Here is a 23,830-nt window from a genome sequence, read left to right as displayed (position 1 = left end):
TAGTACCTTCTATCCTCGTATAAAAGATTGTTATAAACCATCTTGATGTTTTCTTATTCTCAAAGTAAAGCTTCTACTTATGCAGCTGTACATAGCTGGAATATTAACATATACAAAAGAGTTTATAAGAATAAATTATATTGATTTGATTTTAAAATATGTTAACAGCTATATATAGCATACTATGGTTTTTACCAAAATTATTTTTCTCCACAAACAAAGTTACAAATGGAAATAATCAAATTAATACTAACATGTTATATTTGAACAGGTAGTTTACATACTTTGTAAGAAGTATGTATGTCACTTTAACATGTTTGATATATTTACCAAAGCTAGAGTTATAGAGACTACAGAATAGTGGCAAAATTATTTAACCTGATTTTGACATCTTAGTTATCCCTTTCTTCACAATAAATAGGGGGACCTCTATTCCATGTGATGTAACATTTCTTAAAGTTACGGAATATATAACTTAATCTCACCGGGAATGTAAATGTGGAGATGTACCCAATCCTGGTCAAGCTGTATCTAGCCTCTGGTACAGCTCTATGAAGCATGCAAGTGAGTGATTGCCATTGGTTCAAACTCAACGAGTCCCCCACAAACATTATTCTTTTTCCTCTAAGTCTTGACAACAAATATCGACCATTGAATCTACATAAACAAATTAAGCGGGGTCCAATTAATTAAGGTGTCCATGATTTTATGTGTATAAACTTTCTTCTCTGTTTTGGCTTGGATATAGATATAATATCTATTTGAGGACAAATTAAAAGACGGTCGATAGCAACTTAACAACATGATTGTTTCTCTATTCGAAAAAGTTATTAAGCACTAAGTCATTGTTGGATGTGAGAGTCCAACTGCATAGGACCCCCTAGAACATGTTATGATTCCTTTTAGGTATGAGATTCTCACACCCTATCTTATACACAAATCAATTTTCTGTTAATATGAGTCGTTGTAGCATAATTAGCAAACTAGTCTCTATGCTAGCTACATTCTACCAATGTTGCATGGTGGATGGAAACGAATAAATGATCATGACAAGTACATCAATATTCTACAATTTTTCTTTTTGCCTTTTTTTGTTTTTTCTATTGGAAATTAATTTACTATAGATAAAAGTTAACAAGCCAACACAAAATGGTGCCATGAGACTTCTTATATCTGAATATCCTAGATTAACAGACCATATGTTAGCATCCTAATAATAAAATGTCCTTTGCGCATGCTAAATCTCATTTTCATCAGATTCTATTTATTATCCGATCCTAAACTCAAGTTTTGTATATAATTTTGAAATAAAAATTATATAAATGAGATAGTTATTAATTTTTAATAATTTTATATTTTACAATTATAGAGGGCATAAGAAAACCGCATAATTCAACCATAAATTTATAATAAAATGAAACAGATCCAATAAAAGTTATCAAGGGGGAACTAATTAATGTAACACTAAGAAAAGTTACAATAGCTGTAACAACTAACAAGTGTGACTAAAACTTGATAAAGAAAAAATAATATTCTATTTTTCCAAAATAGTGGGGTATTCATGTTTGGCTAATGAAATTCTAAATGTAATTCAACCATAGAAGAAGAAAAAAATGATATGCAATTGTCTGACATCACACCCCACAAATTCTCAAAACAACTTAAGGTTGAGTAAAATATGGATGCTTAACAACTAATTAAATTATGGAAGAAAAGGCACCATATAGAGAACAGAATCATAATCATTGTCGTTAAGCTAGCGTGATGATGAAAAAGACCATGTAAAAGCCTAATTATGAGGTTGGGTGAAGTGAATAGAAGCCTAGAGAGTCAAGTTCTTAACTTTTAGAAACATATACGTCTAACATGTGCTTAAAGTTGTGTGAGGTCCAGCCTAGCTGAAGGGCCCTAATGACCAGTTTCGACAACATTTAAAACAAGAGAAGAAACAAAGTAAATTCATACAGATTTTTTTGCTTCACTACCATAGTGTGAAGCGTAAAGAAAGAATTGTTGTTGGGAGAACTAAACACCTTGAAGAGTTTTCTTAAATAATTAATAATTAATACATTTTAACCCAAAAGACCTAAGTCCAATGGGTACATATTATGTTATATTAACTACTTACACGTAATAAGTTGTGATTGGTGGAGTTGTAGACCCACCACTTTTACTTCACCACTCATGACTTTCCACGTGAGTAAGTTGTAGCAAAAATTGTGGTCATAGCATTTTCTCATTCTATTTTTATAGAGCTTAGAATGAGGATTGAAATTAATTTAAATTCCTGCATTAAATCTACCATATAATTCTTAAAATTATAATTATTCATTAATAAATAAGTTCAAATTTTTTTCTTCATTCCTTATATTATATTATGTTCCCCTATATATATATATATATATATATTGTTGAAGATATGAGTTGCTATGCATGGTATGATAATAAAAATAAAACAAAATAATTATACAATTCAGTGGTGTATTCCTAGACATGCACTTAATGTAACTAGTTTTACAATATTGTGTATGAGCAATTTTTCTACTCTACCCTAATCTATGTATATGTGTGTGAATTTCACTCTTAAAAACTTAAACCCTGACCCTTCACCACCATCCATCCCACAAAAAATTTGTACTTGTAGAGTAACCATCATACCAAAGTTGTGTGGTGGTGTGTATGAGGAAATTAATCTAAATTACGTCGAAGAAGTACCAATGTTATGTTATCTTCAGTTGTAACTAGTCTTACAATATTCCAACCTAATTAACGATAATTGTAATTACTAATTAGTGAAGGAAAACTCAATCAAACTCTGATTAATAAGGAAACATCAATTAGCTCTCATGAATGAAGGCTTTTAACTTTCATAAAGAATCTCATAAATCAAATAAATACTAGGATATCAAGTAAGATTCGACATCGACCCAACAAATAAAAATGAAAGGTAAGCTTTTAACTCAACTAAACTACGGTCCACTCGTGCTCATTCACCCTGTGACTTTTCCCAGGATTTGCTTATATGCCTCTAGTGATCTATACCTACATTGTCCTATTTTTTGTTCTCATTCGGCTAGCATTGTCTCTATTCATTTAAATACAATTGTCCTAGTCCCATAGACCAATCATACAGAGCAAAAAGCCATTAAGATGTCTAGAATTGAATTAAAAGTGGCCCCAAATTTACCATACTAACAAAATATTTTTGAACCAACTAAAAAAGAAAACTAAAAAATCTCTACAACTAATCTTATGTCGTGAGGAAGGCCGGCCAAATTTCATTCATCCATTTGTAAAACAGATTTTTATTATAAAAATAAAATTAAAAAAAATAAAAAGAACAAAGAAACCATACCAAATGGTTGGAGAAAAATAAGCATCCATAGCTATCTCTTATAAAAGTAAATTGGATTGGATAAAAAGCATGCAAACATAACTTTAAAATAAGTGAAAAGAAAAAGATAGGTAGAAAAGGGCTATATATATGTACCTTGGTAAGTTGCAGCCAGTGGGTTGCCATCTATATTTGAGATAGTTTTTGTCTGGGCGACCATTCTTTTGGCAATCGAATTCCCTCTCAATGAATGGACAGCTTGATGCATCGTAAAGAGGGTATGATCTATCGAAAACCCATTTCCCTGTGTAAAAGTCACAGCCCCTCTTTACAACTCGTCCCACCTTGTAAGAATGCTCACAATGCACACGGTGCAAAAGATTAAGTAGTAGCAATGCAACACATAAAGAAAAGGCTCTCATAATCATGGGAAAAAGAATATTTGTTTTTTGGGAGAAAAGGCTCTCACATGAGTAATGTTTCGTACACAATAATTTATAGAAAGGTGGGCATGCATGTGTGCTTTGTTGTAATAATTTTTCGGAAGACTATAAAAATAAAAATAAAAAATTTAAAAAAAAATGTAAGAAATAAACAGAGCAAAAGAAATGCGATATGAATGATTGAATATCCTCCAAAAATAGAATGGAATATATTATTTGATTGAGCGATGCTAGATTCACAACAATATCATAATATTTTCACAACAAATTCTAAATGGCAAGTTGTTATTGGATATTACTTATAGACAAATAAGTAATTTCAATAATAGATCCAAATTTAGAACTAATAACAATTTGCCACTTAGGATTTATTGTGAAAATGTTATGAAAATATTGCGCAAGTAGCATTTCTTTTATTGATTTAGAATTTGCTTGGCAATAAAAGTACACAAGAACAAAAGAGATTTATAAATAAATAATGGCATTATGCAACATAAATATTGGAATCAGTCTTTTCAAATACAATTTGAAAGTAAGACTGTCTACCAGGACCTCTCAACCCCCACAAAAGTGGGAGTTATATCCACCGAGACTTTTTGTTGTGCACTATAAATAACTTGCCAGCATGTAAATGCTTTTTGTTGCGAACTATAAATAACTTGCCAACATGTAAATGCTAAATATGTAAACTAATGTGTTGGCAAATAAATATTCAAAATAAAAGGTCATCCCAAATTTCAAAATAAAAGGTTATCTAAAGTTCAAACTAATAATTTTGTTCCACACATTTTTTTCTTAAATTGAAATAAAAGTAGGGGTGGCAATTCATATTCGCGGGTCGAGTTCGTGTCGTGTCGAGCCATTAGTATTCAACTATATGGGTTGACTCGAACCCGACCTATTTAGTAAACGTGTCAAGAATTCTCAACCTGAACATGACTTGTTTATTAAACAGGTCGACTTGACCCGACACATTTAACTCGTTTAATTAACAAGTCATGTAAAGGTCAATACAAATGACCCATTTAATAACCTATTTGATTAATAGGTCATACCAAACCTATATAATTTTGATCAATTCTCATATGTCTAAAATTAAGATAGAATTACAACTATAAATATAGTAATAAACATATAAAAAAATCATTAATTAAGCAATAATATCAAAATAACCAATAATTTTATAAGTTAAACGGGTCAAACGGGTTCGCATGTTGAACACGAACACGACCCGTTTATTAAACAAGTTAATCGTGTCAACCCGAATATGACCCAAACCCGTTTAGCCTCAACCCATAACCTGTTTATAAACGGGTTAGTCATGTCAAGTTTGCGGGTCGTGTCAGATTTTGTCACCCCTAAATTAAAGGTCTTGCTACGTGGCATATTCATTTTCTTTGTATATATATATATATATATATAAACAATAATGATACAAACACAATATTTTTTATCACAATAAATTTTACAATAGTTAAAGCATATGATTGTAAGAGGTGGACACAATTAGCACTCATGGACCCATTACTTTTTCTTCACCAATCACCGTTGATCATTTTAGCAATTGTAAAATGTGTTGTCAAAAAAAATTGTGTCCATAGCATTATAATAATAATAATAATAAAATAGAATACTATAATACTATTCATTTAACCTTCAACCCTAGCAAAATCTTAATCATTTGTGTTATTACTTTTATTATTCTTTTTTATTCCATAAAAAATAATGGCATTTTCTTTTATGAAAAAATATTAACTTATTGTCATGTATTTAATGAGGTACGTGCATTCATTTCTAAGTTTTAATTTTTTTTAAAAGTTAATAGATGTCCTAAGGGTATTGGTTTAGAAACTATTTTTAGAATTTTTTATGGGAAAAGACAAAATTTATTAAGTTTTTTGATAACTTTTTATATTTTCCATGAAAGTAGTATTAAAATTATCCTAAAATAGTCCATTAACAAATGTCCTAAGTGCACCTGTTAAAATGACTCTTTATTTTTTAGGAGGTACATTAATTATTAATATAATAACCTATTAATACTTACCGTAATTATATTTTGAGTAGTTCCATTCAAAAACAAAATTATAATACATACCTGTGGGCCAGAAAATTCATGGCCCAGGCCCGCTCTATATATCAAGGCCCAGGACCTGATCTGAGGAAACTTATTGTCAAGGATAAGCTTAATGCACGGATAGGATAAGTGAAAAGACTGCCCCTACTGTAGTGGAGAACTCTGTGCCTGACAAGCCCCTATTCTTGACCAAGCAATTCAACCTTTACGTCTACTCCCAACCACTTGAGGTATGGGCTGATAGGACAAGTCCTCTGCCCCGAAGGTAAAGCTTACACGTGGACCCTAAAGAGAGGGAAAAATACGAGTATAAAAAGAAACGAAAGCCAAGAGACAAGGGGGGGAAGAAGGGGAAGAACTCGATGCTCCTCGGACTAAGTCCGAGGAGTCCAATCCTTCAGGCTACATCGTTGTATGGCCTGGACGTTCAGGCCGAACCGCCTCCTACATGAGCCCCCTCCCCAAAGTCAGGACCGGACCGTTGCCCAGCGATCCAGAGCAAGCCTTTTAAACCCACTCTCTACAAATCATATTGTGAGGGATCTTTCATGTGCGAGCCCAACGTTATTCTTAGGCCGTTAAATAATCGTGTCCCTACAATACCTATTAATAACTATCATAATTATCAAATTTTATATTCAATATTTCATAAATAAACAATTATTATAAAGTTTTATAAATAACTATCATAATTATCATATTTCATATTTATATACAAAACAAATGAGAGAAAATCATTTGTTTGAGATAAAATCATATTTTATTAAACTTTCACACATCCATTGTATAGGTTGCTAACTAGTATAGATTTTCTCATTAAATATCTTATGGTTTACAGCTTTGTGTTTCTTAAGTTAGGCATGTATTCCATTCTACTTCTTATGGTTATTATATTGTGACAAATGACTTTCTTGTCTTACGTGCACATCCTTCCTATGCAAACCATCTCAAACAATGAAACAAATTTAAAATCTTCTTCTTTCTTCTTTTTTAATAAGTTTTAAATCATTAAAAAAAACTACAAAATAATTATTAAATTAGTCAATATATAAATATAGGTCTATTTCGGTATTGATGCATTGATGGCTACTATTGATGAAAAGATAGACAAGAGTTGCTTGAGATGTTTTAGTTATGTTCTAAGGAGAGCAATTAATACATGGACAAAAAAAGAGTTATTTGATTGAAGTTGAAGAAACAAGAAGTAGTTGAAAATATGAAATATACTAGTAGAAACAATAAAATTGAAACATATGAAACATTCTAAATGTTTTATTTTATTTTATTTATTAAAAAAAAAAATTCAAGGAGAATATGTTGATAACGAAGATTTGCTTTTGTATTGTAGCAAGTAGCGACACACTCAATGATCACTCTATGAAGCAAATTGTTTGACGCGATTTGCAGTTGAATTTGAGGTCAAAGTCCTTTTATTTTTTGTCAATGAATGGTTAAAGTCTTGTTGCATAGAAAAGCCTAATTATTTATCAGCAAAACTAGTACTATAGGCCTTCGTCCTTGGCAAGCCTTGTGGCTCTCCAAATCCAATTCCAACGTGTTTCCATTTGTGACAGACATGTTGGGCCTTTTGCATGCCACTGGACCAGGGGGTGTTTAGCGAGAAGTATCTTGGGTCTTGGGGTGTTTCATGATTGGATATTTGGAATTGAGCTTTGAGAGGCTCACCACTACGCTTTGCGTTTAAACAATTGAGCTTTCTGGTTCTTTCCCAAAATATGGAGTCAAAAAGAAGGGGAACTAAAATAGACGAAGAATTTTAGATGGATTGATGCGAATGTTCTAAGCAGCACATGCTAACGTGGTTAAATCTCTACATATCTTTCTACCATATAAAACTTAGTCTACACAGAAACTTGATCATAGAACCTATCCGCATTTAAATGAAGGGTTCGTGCCAACCAATAACATTACAGAATAAATTTTACTCGTGCATCTCTGCAATGCCACTCCTATTCTAGGTAGAAGAAGGCAGCAAAATAGAATAATAAAAATGTCCTCATACGTTGAAAGTAGTTATAGATTGTACATTATACCCAAAAATATCAACTCATACCACTCCAAAAAAATTTTAAATAAAAGTAGAAATAAAAAATCAAGTCATGTCATAAACGCACATCAGAAATTATAAAAATTGCTTTCATCCAACCTCTCACTAAAGATAGCATGGCAGACAAATATATATTTTCTAAATTAAACCTGCTGGGATGTTGTGACCCAGTGCTCAAGATAAAATTAGTTGCAGACTTATAACTAAGGAATGAAAAACAAAGGAGAAAAGGGGCCCAAAAATAAAGAGAGACATGTGAAACCTGCTAAGTTCTAACCACACACATACATTCAAGTATTGTATAGCATATTAGCATACATCAAAATACTTTTCAAGCCATACCCTTTGTTCCCTTGCTTCAAGGTTCTGTTTGGCAAACAAAATTCCACTTATGCTACACTACAACCTGAAGAAGAGAAAATAGGGACATAATGAATGCACAATGTCCAATGTGAAAAGTGGAATTTTAAGCATGTATTGACTGGTAACAGGTACCACCGCTGGTATAACCAGAGCTCTAATGATTTTCCAAAGCACTATAAAGCATGGTTGTCAAAATCCCGATCTGGATCCTACGATCCTACGATTTTACGATCCCACCTACCCAAAACGATCTAAATCTTTTAAGGATCTTTGCGATCATTCAATATCAGTAGGATCGTACGATTCTGATGATCCCAAACGACCTTGGTTTCTTGTAATCTTCTTTAACTTAACAAAAGGCTCAGTTGGACCCAAATTAAAAATAAAATCCCAATAGACCAAGTTTTTCCACTCTAATGTATAGAGAGTGTCAGTTAGACTCAAATAAAAAATATTCTAATAAAGTATCACATTTTGAGGTTTTTGGCATCTTTAAATAATGCTTACAAATGAATGTAATGATGTATGGTAATTATATCAATAAATGTATAATTTATGTGATTATTTAACATACCAATGTGTATTTTTTGTTTTTTTCTCAAATAATGTAGGATCTTACGATCTACGATCCGATCCTACGATTCACGATCCTACCTACCTCCCACGATCCTACGTAGGATCTCGATTTTGACAACCTTGCTATAAAGGTACTCACTGAAGCTTCCATTTCTCTTTACTGTCTTCGCCTGCTAAAGCCGCACCAAGGGAAAAAAATAAATTCTATTGGTAAGTTCCGCACCTACCTAATGGGTCTCAAACCGTTCTTACAATTGGAGGTAACATTTGAGTTAAGAGGTCATTGGCAGTAGAAAAATATCAAGATATTATAATTGATTGATTATCTTCTTCTGTTCATTTGGTCAATTTATAGCTAACATCAACCTAGCAAGAAATTCATTTTCACGAGACAATGAAGAGCATAAAAATTCATAAATAAGATTTTGAAGCCAGAAACACCCTAGAACTGATTATGTCAGGCAACGACGTTCACTATTCACTAATGTAAAAGCATTGGGCTACCAAGGTGTGATTTCCTAGTTAAATGCTACAAAGACCAGAGGAAAGGGGGGTTGGGGAAAGGAGAGACATGCAGCACAATGATCATGGTCCAGAAAGGATAAACTAATTTAGACACTCTATTGGAAAGTTATAAGCTACATTTAAACAAAAAAATATATAATTGACGGACAAGAACTACAATAATATCTTGGTAGGCAACTAAAGAGTTCATAACCTTTCAATCTAAATTCATTAAGCCAACAAGACTTACTACAAGACAGTGCCCTATAATTTAATCCAAAAAAAAAAAAAAAGGAAAAAATTAAAAATTATACATAGATACATTATACATATAATATATAAATATAACAAAATAGCTTTATTAAAAAGAGAAACAACACAATCTATGTACACAGGAAATGCACTTGTATTGATACAATACATCATCTAAAGGTATTAGCTCTTTGGACAGTAAAGACCAAGTCAACGCATATGAAGACTCAAGATAATAACAAGAACTATGGTTTACATAGGTATAAAACTAAAACCATTGAAAATAGATAAAAGCTAAAAGCATTGACAATAAAAGACCAAGTCGAAGACTCAAGATAATAACAAGAACTATGGTTTACATAGGTATAAAGCTAAAAGCATTGAAAATAGCTGAAAGTGTTAAAGTACCCCCACAGGCGGCTTGTACTGCAACTGGTTGGCTCCTCCCAAGTGTTTCCAAAGGAGAAAGAAAAAGCAACAGAAAGATATAATTTATTAAGGACAAATTACTATCTCTCTCTAGTTTTCTAGTATTTCCATGTTGAACTCCATTCACCTAATCTTTTCTGCAAACAACTTGAGCTTGGGTTGGGCGCTCTTGTCTCTATTCCATTTTGTTTTTATCATCAATTCCAAAAAAAACCAGTAATGACTATACACAGAATCTAGATACTATCCGCAAAGAGCAAACAAGCATACATTTTCATGGGATAAGCAGATAAGGCTCATACATGGATGCAATTTGGGAAGAAAATGTCAGTAATGAACATGAATCATGTGTTCTATACTTAATAAAAGCAGTACTCGTAATACTAGTAGTCTACTAAACATAACAGGTCCCTATCACTACTTCAAGAGGCCAACAGATATACTAGATTTGGATAAATATAATCTCCATCGAAATATGAAGAAAAAGCTGAAGCTTCTATATTACACAAAAGAGCTGCTCCACATTCTTACATTTAGACAGCACAAAGTGAGGACTTACTGAGAAGTGCATGGTTCATTGGGAGCCCCTTCTGACGTTTCTGAAACCCTACTTTTCGCAAAAGACTCCTTAACTACTTTCACTCGATTCTCAACATCCAGCAACCTATTACCAAGCAAATTAACCGCCTCAGAATGTGATTCAAATTTATGAACCCATCCTCCTTCAAAGTCTTTAACTTTCCTCTCGATCAGCAAACGGTTCATCCTGTCTTCTTCTTCTTGCTTCAGGCGTCGCTTTTCCAGTTCCATGGTGCTCAAAACAAGCCCTCCAGATCCAGGAACATCCTTGTAAAGTGGCTCTTCAGGCTGCGGGCAGCGTGCCCTGTATTCAGAAAATGCCCTATTCGTTTCTTTCAAGGCCTTCCTATAACCCTCTAATAGATTTCCCATCAAAAAAAGCTCACGCTCGAGCCGGTACACCTCCACTTGTCTCTTCTGTTGCTCTTCAAACTTAACAGTGCGCAAGTGATCAATCATGGTTTCTCGCTGCTGCAACTCATTCAGTAGGAACTGTTGATTCACAGTAGCTTCCGCACAAGCCTGTTCTTTTGCTGCATACACTGTCCTAGTTTTCCCCATCCAATGTTGTATTTGCTCCATACACATATCAAAGTCAGTTGCTTTACCATCCCATGACCCGTCACTCCTCAACCTCTTATTACCACCATTAAAAGAGTTATGAATGTTATCATTCTCATGATCAATCCCCCTCTTGTTAGCATTACCAAAAAGTGACGTACCAGCAGACAGTAACCTACTATCATCCCTAGACGACAAAAAGTCAACTGCCAAATGATCACGGATTTCCAACCCCGAGCTAAAAGGCATGTGCATATCCGGAATTAGACTCCCCCCCGGAGCCAAACTGTCTAGCGGATTGCACTTGGGCGAAAGATTGAACCCACCAACCTCCCGTTCACCTTCTTCTTCTTCTTCTTCTTCTTCTTCTTCCTCTTCCTCTTCTTCGTCTTGTCCTTCTTCCTCTACTTCTTCCTCTTCTTCTCTCTTCTTCTCCTCCTCCTCACTAACCAAGCCCCTAACTTCGCCCACATTGCATGGCCTCAAAAATGGTTCCCCCAAATCACCCAAACTGCTCTTCCCATCCAAAAGCCACTGCGCACCCTCGTCCTGCTCCTTACTTTCCTCCCTACATTGCTCAAAATCCACAACATCCTCATCCTGCTCCTTACTTTCCTCCCTACATTGCTCATAATCCATAACATCTTCATCCCCAACACGCTCCTTAACATTCTCAACCTCAACCTCCATCTTCTCTTCAACCTTCTCCGCCTTTTCTTCAACTCCCTCCACCTTCTCTTCAACTCTCTCTGCATTATCATGCCCAAGACTCAATTCAATTTTATGCTCCTCCAATTCACAAACCCGAGATTCTTCCTCTGATCCCTGCACCTGAAAATCTTCAGCCTCGGCCATCTTAACATCTCCAGCACTACCCAACAAATCTTCCTCCACATTGTCATTGCCCTTCACCTCCTCCACTTCCTCCACCACCACCTTAGGTGCCTCCTTCGGCGGCGTGGACTCATTGTCATCGTCCTTCACCTCCTCCACTGCCTCCAGCACCACCTTAGGTGGCTCCTTCAGCATAGATAATTCATCTTCATCGTCATCATCCTTCACATCCTCCACATCCACCTCCGCCTTAGGTGCCTCCATCAGCAACTCCTCGCGCTGCGACCTTATGAGATGCTGCAAATGCGAGGCGTAATAACAATTAACCAGATTTGGCGATTGCACAAGCTCCTTCTCGACCATAAACCAAATCAAACTAGCCCAATCCATCTTCTCAAAATTCCCTTCCTTAATCACCTTGGTCCAATTCAACACCTCATTTGGCATCATCCACGTATCCTCGTGCAAAAGAATCCAATTCGACACCAAATCCTCCAAAAACCCAATCTCCTCCGCCGACCCCAGCGAGTCCACCTCCACCACCGACGTGGCGGCGCCCTTCTTCACCGGCAACGGCAACCTCAACGCCCGAGCCAGATCGGCACGGTTGAGATTAACACGAACCGACTCAACATAACTACAACGACCCTGGGAACTGTAATTAGCAATGAGCTGAGCGAGAAGGTCGGTGCGGAGAGACCTATCGAACTCAATATGAACGAAATCCCACAAACCGAGGCGCCTTAGAAGCTTCTCGTGGCTCAGAAAGTCTAGGGTTTTAGAGGGCAAAAAGGGAATTGGGTTGAGGATTTCGATTAGGGCTTTGAATTTCTTCTGGGACTTTTCGAGAGAGATTCGGCGCTTGTGGGCGTTCTTCTTGTTTCGCTTTGGGGCTCGGCGAGAGAAGACGTGGTAGTGGGAGTCGGCGGTGGTGGTTTTGGGAGAGAAGAGTGGGGTTGGTTCGTCTTGGATTGCTGGGGTTTGATCGTGAGATGGGTTTTGTGGGTCTTCAATTTGAAGGGTTAGGGTTAGTGGGGATTGGGGATCTTGAGATTGTGGGTTTTGTTGATCTTGATCTTGATCTTGATCTTGATTTTGAGTGGTCATGTTGTTTGGGTCTTGAGAGTGGTGTTCTTGTTGGGAATTGGTGGGAGAGCTCATGGTGGGTTCAACAGTGAAAGACTTCTTTTTAGTGTTTGAGAGATGGGAATTGGGTTTCTTTTTCTTTAGTTTGTGTGTTAGTAATACGAAGAGTTTTTACTTACTCTCCCTCACTCACAGTTCCACACAGAGAGAAGCAGATGCGTATGGAGTGGACCTGAGTCCTGAGTGACCTTTTGAATCCCCTCGTTTTCGTGGTGAGATGGGATTTGATTGGGAATTTCCTCGTACTAATTTGCCAACTCACCCTAACTTTGAACTCGCACTGTCCCTCCTTTTATCTATTTCCATTATAATTAGCACAAAATCTAGCTTAAAAAAAATTAATTAGCTATATATAAATTTTGATGTTGTGAACAAAATTTAAATGTGAAGGACATAAAAAGAAAATGATAAAATTTAGTTATAAAATTAGATGAATTACAATAATCTTATTTAATATATTTTTATTAGAGGTAAATTTTGACAAATCCACAATTAAATTACATCTACTTCTTATATCCTTCATACTTACAAAATTTTTAGAAAATTAAATATCATTAGCTATATCATCAATAAATTATTTAAATTTCAAATTGTTGTAATTTAAAATTATGCATAAAATATAAACTTATAAATCATATAGTAATAAATAATATATGATTGATACATGTGTATTAAGAAAGCATAAAGAACACAAATTTGACATGTGTATAGATGATGCAAAAAATCATTAGTGAGCTGCATGGTCCTTACGTGCTCTTAACATAACCTAAGAAGACCTTACAAAGAGTATCCTATAGAGAGTACCGGTGTGGTACTGATCAAATACCCTCTGAATGTTAAGTTAGAAATAGAATTTCTACCACTTTAGTGTGTCGGAGCTGGGGAATTATGCATACCTTGATTTATGAGAGTTTTGGGGTTTTTATAGTAGTGTAGAGCTGACCTCCGTTTCTTGGCGGAGAATGTATTTCCTTGTAGAGAAGATTCTCATTGATATTTGTATTTTATGGGATCCCTTCCTTGTAGGGATTCCTCTAATTATGGTTGGGTGGAGAATGCAAGATATTTCCATATTAGGATTCTTGGAGACCACTCATATCACATAGGTGCCACGTGGCTTCAACAAACCGTCTCCCTTGGATCTGTCTACTTTAAGGAGTCCACCCGTCGCCCTGTCTCTCCGTCCAAGTTATGAACCCGTCTACTAGTTCTTTGGTTGGTAGAATGACTAGGCCATCTCTTTTGGTGACTTTGTCACTTATGATTGCCTCCGTTAATTGGATCCATCTACTTTGGGATTTATTCCTATCATGTATTAAGAGAGTAAAAAACATGTAATTCAATAGTTAAATTTTCAAAATACGTAGTACTATTTATTTTATTAAGTAAGGTTGTAGTTTAAAACTACAACAAATTTTGTAGCTAAATTTTGTCTAAAAGAAAATATAATTCAAATTCTCATACAATAAAAAGATGTTGAGTGGAGTTATAGCTATTAACTACAAATAAGTTTGTAGCCACACTTTTGTCTCCTTTATTACATGGGTCCTAATTTCTCTAATTTCCTTTTTCTAAATAAAATTTGAAAACAATGCATCAATTTTTAATCAATTTTTAGCAATTTGCCAAGAACTTTATAACTTAATTGACACTTTTCCATACACAAAAGTGTTTAAAAGTTTAGAGAGAAAGGGTTCGACCTGCAAAGTGTGAGAGTGTTTTTTTTCTTTAGCATACAGGCCCAAGGATCCTAAGCCAAATGATTGTAACTTGGTGGACTGGACTTTGATTCACCGCAACTAAAGGGCTGTTTAAGAATCAAGTGGTGCACAGGGCATACTTCCTACAATATACATAAACTAGCAAACGAGGATATTTGTATTGAACAACAATCAAAACAACAAAAGTAATGCAAAGCAAACAGTAAATGTACAAAGTAATGGTTAGGGATCCTCAAATCAATAGGAAATACTTCATTGAATTTTCTTTATTATGATTACAGTGTACTCACTAAGAAGTGATACAAGGTTCAAATAAGTTCAAAAATTACAGTCATAGATGGCTATTCAAGCCTTTAAGACTTGCAAAGTTTGATTCTTTTTTAATCGAGTATGTGCTATAGTGGCTGTTTCTGGGATACTGGGAGATAATTTACTAATTTCTCTGAGTTTTCTTCTCAATAGAACTTTCTCAATGATTCTATTGTAATTTTTCTCTCTATCCCTTCTTCGCAATCCTTCTCCCCTTTTATAGTGTTATTCTGGAGTCCCGGAGAACTATTGATTTCCCTGTTTTGCCCCCTAGGTACCAGAGCCTGTTTTGTGCCCATCGTCCAGGAGGTTCAGTTTTCCCTGTTCCTCATTATTTTCTTCCTTTTAGTGTTGTTTCCTCGAAAGTCCATGGCTTACTATCTATTTCGGAGTGCACTGATGTCACGTTCCTCATGGTTCAGCTTTTGACCGTCCTTTTTCTTTATTTTTTTTTCTCAAATGGGTGGAATCCCACTTTGCCGGTTCGAAAGTCCTTTGTTGCTACTCCCCTTTTTATAGCCCTTCATTATGGTTCCCCGAGGTACCGTCCACTTGCGCTGTGAAAGGTCACTCCAGGTTTTCTTCTTTTCTTGCTGGATCTCTGGTACCTGAGAAGGATGTATCCATCCTCTGTTTCTTGTGTTCTTTTGGCTTTTCCTTTGAGCTGTCTTAATCCTCTCTTGGCTGTGCTACACGCCTCGGGGATCCCGAGCCTTTAGCAGCCTCCAGGGATCCTGACTCAGCTTTCCTTTTACACTGGTAATTTTCCAATCTTCTGGTCTGAGCTTCTTTTCACTTTTTCTTCTTTTCTCATAGGCTTCCAGGCTTGTCTTTTTTTCTTTATGGTTTTTGGGCTTCAAGCCTTTTGGGCTTACCACCTCTTTTCATTTTTCTATGGCCCCTTGTGTTTATTTCTTTGGACCTCGGTACTGTGATTTTTTGGATCTCAACACAAAGTTAACAGCATAATGTAATTATCTCAAAAAAAAAAAAAAAATTGCTTTGTTTCATTTGAGGTCTATTTAAATACCACTTATTGCTGAAAGCTGAAAGCTAAAAATACTATAGCAAAATAATTTTTAAATGTGTGAATAGTACATGAGACTTAGTTTTAAAGTTAAATTTATTGAAATCCGTACTTGCGAGTCACGTAAACAATACACAAGACCCATAGAAAAACGTCAAACGCAGAGAGAGAAATAATTTCAGTGCAATCCAAACTCAACCTTATAGTCATCAGATTTTTCAAATGATTGTGCTGCTGGTTGCAGTGCTCTAGTACATGAACCATGATCTATAGATGATTTTCAAAATTGCCCCAGCTTGCCGCCCAATGCAAACAACATAAAATTATTTTAGCTAATAGTGCGAATTTTACACTTCAACAATGCTACTGCTATTAGCATTGCTTTCAGTTTCATATGAGATAACCACTAATATCATTTTTATTGTACACCAATTACAACCTGTCAACACATAAAATATATTGTATATTTATTGTGCCATTAGATTTATTGTTTAAATTTTTAATTTTACTCTTGTTACAACAAATGGACACAGGGTTAATGCATAATAGTGCGAAGTTAACCATCAAGCACAAGCAAGAAAGAAAAACCACCGTCAGGATATATAAAGGAGATTAAAATTTCTGACTGTAAGAGTAATTTGCTGAACTTAAACATAATCTATATTAAAATCTTTATTCAGAGCTTCATTTTCGTCCTCCTGTTTATAAAATATACTATGCAAAGAGTTGAAGTGGTACACACATACAACGCATGTTCAAGATGATGAACACTGCTTACAACAGTGAAGATTTGTTTTTTCAAGTGCCACACATACATTCAAACAAACATATTCATGCCACTGCAGCTCAGCTCAACAATGATCTTATATTTTAGGAATAATAATTTGTAGAAATCCATCCCTGCATCAACAAAAATTATGAAGATTAGCACTGTGTATGATATAATGATTACATGACATTATATAATACTCAATCTGAATTTACAACAGTGACAGTCCCCATTATAACACTGAAAAATCTAAAGTTTGAAAATATCATGGTTTGCATAACATTGTGATGAAATTTGCACTACATAAACATAAGAAATACTCTTTATTTTTCGTGACTTCACAATTTCAATGCAATTTTCGTGTGTTTGTACGATTTTGTGAAAAAGTGTGTGTATAACAATAATTACCCTAACATAAAAGAACAAGAAGTGCTTACTGAAGTCAGAAAGTACGTATACAACATGTTTTTATTTATATTTGTGTAGCACTTCCCCCACAGCCTAGCCCATCAAATTGATGGAGTTGTCACGTAAAGAACTAATATAAATGACTTTTCCCAAATATTAAAATTCTACAAACATTTTAAGCTATATTGAGGAACAATATAAACTGGCGTCAAGTATATATGTGATGAAATTTGGCTTATAGGAATGAAGGCAATTAGAAGTTTCCAGCTTGAGTTTCCAAGTGGTAAATTGAGAGATGAGACTGTTTATGCATCAATATTTAAGGAATCATCATTCATCTGCAGAAAAACCTGATACATTCAAAGATACCACTTGAGCAACTGGGAGCCCTTGCACTTAACCATGGACTAAGAAAATCAGGAAATCCTTGCATGCTGATCACCAGATTGACCACTGAATTTTTAAGGAGTTTCATGAGAAAAATCACATCATATTGGACAAACCAAAAAAAATCCCCATTTGCACATCATGCCAGCTCCTTTACTTCTCTAATCCAATTTTTTCCAACTTTCTGTTTATTTGTTTTTTTTTTTTTTTTTTTTTAATGTTTCTTTTGTGTACAGTAAATTTGATGAATGGCTTCAGATGGACTATATAAACGCTTGCTTCATAATGACCATCATGACCTGTTATCAAAAATAACTGATACTCTCTTCACCATCTACCACTTTAAAAATTAAATATCTGCCCCAAAAGGCTTGCCCCCTTTATTTGTTGATATCTTTTCACCCAAAATCACTTGATCAGTGTTATAGGCTTATAGCTAGCCTTTTCATAAATGCAGTTTAATTTATGCTTTTGACAAGAAAAAGTAGCACCAGTCTTTAGCATTTTTGTTTGGTACATAAGACAACCTTTAAATTTAATCCTATCATAACTGATTTATAAATTTAAATATTATAATGTTTTCTGATAGTTAAAATGTAATTCCATTTATTTTAAAGATTTTTAGAAATCTACACATTAATTCTATGGCGCTAGGTACTAACTTCTCAAATTTCATATATAGGAAAAGGTAAAATATTTCAAAATTTTAAAGAAAATTATTCTATATTTTATTCATATCTAATAAAGAAGCAGGCTTCAGTTCCTTATCCCATCACAACTGCATTTACACATCACCACACCTACTCCTCATTTCACCACTACCGGTAATAATTCCACAATATGCTAACTAAGGCATATAATAGAAATCAAAATTTGTGACTGAAGCTTACTTTGGTGTCCATACTAAAGTAGAAACATAAAATTAGAAGGAATGCATGGCTATAAAGCTGTGACTTACAAAAATTCAGCTGAGACACTGTCCTTGTTGACATTTGCAGGAAGTGGCCATACTACCTGGTATGGTCCTTGTAAAATCTCTTGTTTGTGATATGCAGAGATTGAATCATTTGAAAAACCTGACACTTTCCAGTACTGGGTTGAGCGTCTACCCTGTACAGTTAATCTGTCACAAAATTGCATTCATATCATCACACGTTTAAATTCAGAAGTTTAGATATTGATCATAGAGATTGATCAGGCCAACCAATTCATAGATGTATTAAAAAATTAAGGCACATGACAAGTATATAACACATGCTAATTTGATCATTTGCAAAGGAGGAGTAGAGAGAAATGACTCCAACAGCACAAGTTTTGAAATTGAGATTTCATAATTTAATTCAATCAATATTCTTATTTTCTTGTCCTTGACCAATCCAAAGTTTTGTATAAAAATTAAGAATAAATATTTGTGAATAGATAAATGTAAATCATCAGAATAAATCTTACTTCTGGTCATCAATCTCCACTCTAATGTCATGGCGATTGACGCCTGGAATTTCCACTGTCACAACATAATTGCATCCTGATTCTGCAACATCCATCCTGGGAGACCACTCAATTCCTGCATGAAAAAGAACAAGTCCTCTGTAGTATGAATGATCTATTAAATATCTCCAACTCCAATCCACAATAAAGAAACCACATACCCTTTCATCATTGAAATTCTACTTGCCCTGTTTTGATATTAGAGGAGGTGTTTAAGGATTCGTACAAAGTAGACAACTTTACTGAATACCAATCTATGAATTTTAAAATTTAAAATTTTAAAATATATATATAAATAATTTGAAAGAGATGCTTGTTAAAACATTAAGTACTGCTAGGCACTCTTTTCATAGGTCATAGTCGAGCTAGCAGTTTAGTTGGTAAGTATTGCCAACCTGCTTACCTTCAAAATAAACAAGCAGCAAACAGCCATGTCTCTACCACATATTTTACAAGCCAATGCCACATGCTTATTTTAATAGAAACAAGAAAAGATAGAGTAAATTTTAAAAATCAAATGAGTAGATGCTTGTTCATTCAGTGATTAAAAGCTATTAACCATTAGATTCAGAGGTGTGTATTTTCTTCTTGGAATGCAATTTCTTACCTCCACTGGTTCTTTTGCCTGGTCCAGCAAACTTAGGAGGCTCAGGCACGGTTAACATGCAACCTTGCACCACAGGTTGGGCAACATTTGCAAAGTCTGGTTCTTTCTTCACAGGTCTAGAGAATAATGGTGCCTCAGAATCATTATAAGATCCCTTATAACCAGAGGGTTTGAGAGGCAAACCAGACTCAGCTGGATTGATCTGGCAAAATATTTTTAAAACACAGAATAATAACAGGATCAGGTACTTGAAGATTCATAAGAGAACAGAATGGAGTCTAAGAAAATTCTAACCACCTCTTTAGTAGTAGCCTGCCTCATAAAATTAGCTTGAGAAACAGATCCTTGCCTTGCAAAAAACATCCTATTATCACACCTTTGGATCACAGAGTTTAAACTGCTATTGCAGTTCTGAACCAAGAAAGAAGAGTGGATAAATTAAGCGAGTGTAACCAAAAATTGGGAAAATCAAAGAAACTGTTCTTAATAGTTAATACACTTAATGGAATTTAAGAAAATTGTAAACACCTCTTCAATGGTAGCCTGCTCACTACTGCAGTTCTGAGACAAGAAAGCAGAGTGTATAAGTAAAGCGAGTGTAACCAAAGATTGGGAAAACAAAGAAACTGCTCTTCCTACACAAAATGGAATTTAAGAAAACTACAAACACCTCTTCAATGGTAGCCTGCCTCATGAAATTAGCTTGAGAAACAGATCCTTGCCTTGCAAAAAACATCCTGTTATCACACCTCCGGAGCACAGAGTTTAAACTGCTACTGCAGTTCTGAGACAGGAAAAAAGAGTAGATAAGTTAATCGAGTGTAAGGAAATAACTAGAAAGTGTTACTCACTTATGTTATATTGTAAATCTAATTGATGTATTTTAGCAAAAAAGAGTAAATATAATTGATGTTTGTAAGCAAAGAATTGATTCATGTTTACAACAAGGCTCAAGAGATACTCATGCCTAACCTATGAATATCTGAAGGATTAAGACTACCTGATGCTTGGGGCTCCAAATGACCGAAAAGCTCAATGACACCACTACATTTATTACATTACACCTTCCTCAGAGTTGTTTAAAAATCACTTTTTATGGGTACATTGATGATTGACACTAGCTGGAAAAAAAGCACTCAACAGTGGTCCTCAAGATCCACAAACATCATGGATTTTAACATAACCAGTTGTTTCTCCAAGGTAACATGAGTCTCAAAAAATACTTTTACAGTGAATTCAGATAACAAAATTAAAGAATCTCAAGGGCAAAGACATTACAAGCAACATGGTCGTTTGTGTAAAACTTGACAATGAATTGTATGAAGACTTAAATTATCACCTTCTTGCCAAAACCAGACATTGTTCCAGGTGTTTAAATTACACTCGATTGAATCAGCTTTCATGAGCAAAATTTTCAATTTGGTAAACCATCATGAAAATTACTTTGTTCCATTATCTATCGTAATTAGTTTGTACCTTTCTAGTGCATTAGACCTGGTCCTTCCGTCTTTTTTTTTTTTTTTTTTTCCTGATAAGTAATGTAATTTATTGCAGAAAAGCTACCTCATGTTTGATAGCACACAAGGAAGCTGAAAAAATACATCAAGTTAGCAACTAAGACCCCCCTTTTGTCTGAAGTCAATTACTCTTCACACTTGATCCTCAATATGGATAATACATACTCTACTGGACCAAGCGCAATTCTAAGTGTGGGCAAAAAGAAATAAGATGAATTTTGATTTCTTATGTTAGTTACTTTTAGAATTTCAACAATGTTACCTTTCATCAACAATTGAAATTGATTATTTAACTTAGGCATCGGGTTTGAATTCTCTAGCAGGATGAAGTCATGAGAACATTAAAAAAAAAAATTATTAATAAACTTTTTATACTGTGAGAACTTGAATATTCTGCTTGGAACCATCTTTCTTATAATGAATCCTCCATTGCAGGGCAAAAGTTCAACCTCCCAATATGTTGTTCCTTATTAAAACCATTCTTCTTAAAAAGAAGAATTAAGCAGTTTTTTTGGGTTAGATAATGGAACAAAATGGAAGAAAGCAAGATTTTTACTCTTATATCAGATGTCCTCTTTTTCTTTTCTTTTTTAATTTCCATAAATGGAAACTTAAACTCGTAAGATGTTTTATGATTAGAGCAGACAGGAGTAGAGTTCATAGTATTAACCAAACCACTTTATAGTACTTATGGTTAGCACTACTGATGAACTTATGAAGCCTACAAAATAAACCTTAAACTCAAATCTGATATTAGTTATTCTAAGCAGATAAATAGATCTAGTAGATATTAGTTATTCTAAGCAGATAAATAGATCTAGTAGATAACATTGCATAAACTGATTTCTTTTGCTTAATGTACTTCTAAAAATAAAACAAAACCCAAAAACAGAAAAAGTGAACCCAATGCAAGATTATGGCTAAATTATAATCTCATATCAACAATTACAGTGTTCACTAACCACAGTCTCACTTAGTCTCAAAAACACTAAAAAGCGAGAATATAACAAGAAATATACCATTGGGAGGACATTGGTGACAGAGATATCATCAGTAGGTGAGAAGTGAGCTGCAATCAAGTTGATTCTTCGTCTGGCCGCTTGGATCTCCATTTTGGTGCAAACAAAATTAAACCAGTGGACGTTTTGTTTTGTTAGAGGTGGATCAAGTTTTTAACTTTGTCACGGGTCACTGACACTGTGGGTGATATTTTTGGAGGAGAAAGAAGATCAATAAATTTATTATTAGTTTTTTTATGAATCAACCAATAATGGGTGTGGGAAAAAATATGTTTTGGAAGACGCCACGTGTAGTGAGAACAAAAAATCAGTTTATAGTAAGATTTTTTTTTTTTTGGGGGTGGGGGGAGGATAATGGGTGGTTTACTTTTCTTGAATTTTTTTTTTTTTTTGACTTTTTGAAAAGTATTGAAAATTAAAGAAAAATATCTCTTAGCGTATGTGTTGGATGAAATGAAATGAGAATAGGGCGAGATGTGATCCAAACATTACTAAAATTGCTTTAGAAAAAAAAATTATTATATTTATTAGTTTTTTCTTAGTATTTTGTTTCCGTTTTGAATAAATAGATTCTTTTATGCCTCTTTCACTAATACAATATTTTTTGATGAATGACTAAACTGAAAATCTATCTAATTTAGAAAATGTAATTTATAATAATTTAGCTTAATCGTGAACTAAAAAAAGAATTAAGACTTAGGAATAAAAGAATGAATTCGCGTCAAAAATAATATGACAAACTATGTTTTAAAGAGTAACAACTAGGGATGTAACATGAGGCAAGGACACCAAAGAGTTTTGATGGTGGCAACGATTGTAGGTTAGAGAACACAAAGGCAACCAAAAGAATGGGCAAAATTTGCCAAACAGTGAAAATTCTGAAAAATTTTAGCCGGACAGCACGCGTTCAAACTTATTTAGTTAGTTAGACTGTTTTTGAAAGTCGAGTTTGGCAAACTCGACTTTGGGCTGGAATACAGACACAATAGTGGCGTTTTTTTAGTGGCGTTTTCTATAAACGCTGCTATAGCCACTAAAAAAACGCCACTATAGTGTCTGTTTTCTAGCCCAAAGTCGAGTTTGTCAAACTCGACTTTCAAATACAGTCTAACTTACTGAATAACTTTGAACATGTGCCACACGCCTAATTTTTTCCCAGGAATAGTCTGTTTGGCAATTTTTTCCAAAAGAATGCCTAGGAAGACAGGGTTTCTTATGAAAACCTAATAGTCAAAGCTATGAGTGTGTGAGATAGAGAGAGAGATAGAGAGCTCTTAAGTCTTAACAACTTAATCCATAAAGGAAATTCTTTGATGACTACACTTTTATGATAATAAATTATTAAATGAATCCAATTTAGGGTATTAATAGGAAACTATTCCTAGACTAACCATTCACTAAATTATGGTTAG

The 23,830-nt window shown here is 34.4% G+C and overlaps 3 protein-coding genes across 8 annotated transcripts in view; all 3 read right to left on the bottom strand.

Moving 5' to 3' along the window:
* The window catches only part of LOC126696108 (protein trichome birefringence-like 43), an 85,420-nt gene extending 81,629 nt beyond the window's left edge, over positions 1-3,791 (bottom strand). The window contains exons 1-2 of one of the 2 annotated variants that reach the window (XM_050392894.1): positions 3,491-3,791; positions 486-657 (exon numbers count right to left, since the gene is read on the bottom strand). In XM_050392894.1, coding sequence (XP_050248851.1) covers positions 486-657; positions 3,491-3,762 — 444 coding nt within the window. In that variant the 5' untranslated portion in view covers positions 3,763-3,791. The remainder of the gene's footprint in view (positions 1-485; positions 658-3,490) is intronic. The other variant, XM_050392892.1, reaches the window with a different exon arrangement.
* A 6,589-nt stretch (positions 3,792-10,380) lies between these two features.
* On the bottom strand, positions 10,381-13,424 carry LOC126696104 (uncharacterized). Its single transcript, XM_050392883.1, has one exon. The coding sequence runs from the start codon at positions 13,179-13,181 to the stop codon at positions 10,602-10,604; it is 2,580 nt and encodes an 859-aa protein (XP_050248840.1). The 5' UTR covers positions 13,182-13,424; the 3' UTR covers positions 10,381-10,601.
* A 3,436-nt stretch (positions 13,425-16,860) lies between these two features.
* Positions 16,861-22,640, bottom strand: LOC126696102 (uncharacterized). Of its 5 annotated transcripts, none has more exons than XR_007646075.1 (8): positions 22,419-22,640; positions 20,553-20,666; positions 20,411-20,443; positions 20,180-20,293; positions 19,835-20,084; positions 19,237-19,351; positions 18,746-18,897; positions 16,861-17,123 (listed from the first exon to the last, which is right to left on the bottom strand). XR_007646075.1 is itself a non-coding variant. In XM_050392880.1 (8 exons), the coding sequence occupies exons 1-8, from the start codon at positions 22,509-22,511 to the stop codon at positions 17,087-17,089; spliced, it is 921 nt and encodes a 306-aa protein (XP_050248837.1). In that variant the 5' UTR covers positions 22,512-22,637; the 3' UTR covers positions 16,861-17,086. The 5 variants fall into 5 exon arrangements, 3 of the variants coding, with proteins under 3 accessions (XP_050248837.1, XP_050248839.1, XP_050248838.1); XR_007646076.1 differs by having other exon boundaries at positions 19,883-20,084; positions 22,419-22,634; XM_050392880.1 differs by having other exon boundaries at positions 18,746-18,910; positions 22,419-22,637.
* Between the last annotated feature and the right edge of the window lie 1,190 nt (positions 22,641-23,830).

The sequence above is a fragment of the Quercus robur genome, chromosome 8 (genome assembly GCF_932294415.1).
Source record: "Quercus robur chromosome 8, dhQueRobu3.1, whole genome shotgun sequence".
Classification (NCBI taxonomy): domain Eukaryota; kingdom Viridiplantae; phylum Streptophyta; class Magnoliopsida; order Fagales; family Fagaceae; genus Quercus; species Quercus robur.
This window is presented reverse-complemented; position numbering and strand designations above follow the sequence as displayed.

Bases quoted from the DNA above. Each gene is read 5' to 3' on its own strand.
- LOC126696102 (XM_050392880.1), bottom strand. From the start codon at position 22,511: ATGGAGATCCAAGCGGCCAGACGAAGAATCAACTTGATTGCAGCTCAC. The intron at 20,667-22,418 runs GTATATTTCTTG...TTCCTGTCTCAG, and splicing joins TCACCAATGTCCTCCCAATG to AACTGCAGTAGCAGTTTAAA. The intron at 20,085-20,179 runs GTGGTTAGAATT...ATATTTTGCCAG, and splicing joins GGCAGGCTACTACTAAAGAG to ATCAATCCAGCTGAGTCTGG.
- LOC126696104 (XM_050392883.1), bottom strand. From the start codon at position 13,181: ATGAGCTCTCCCACCAATTCCCAACAAGAACACCACTCTCAAGACCCA.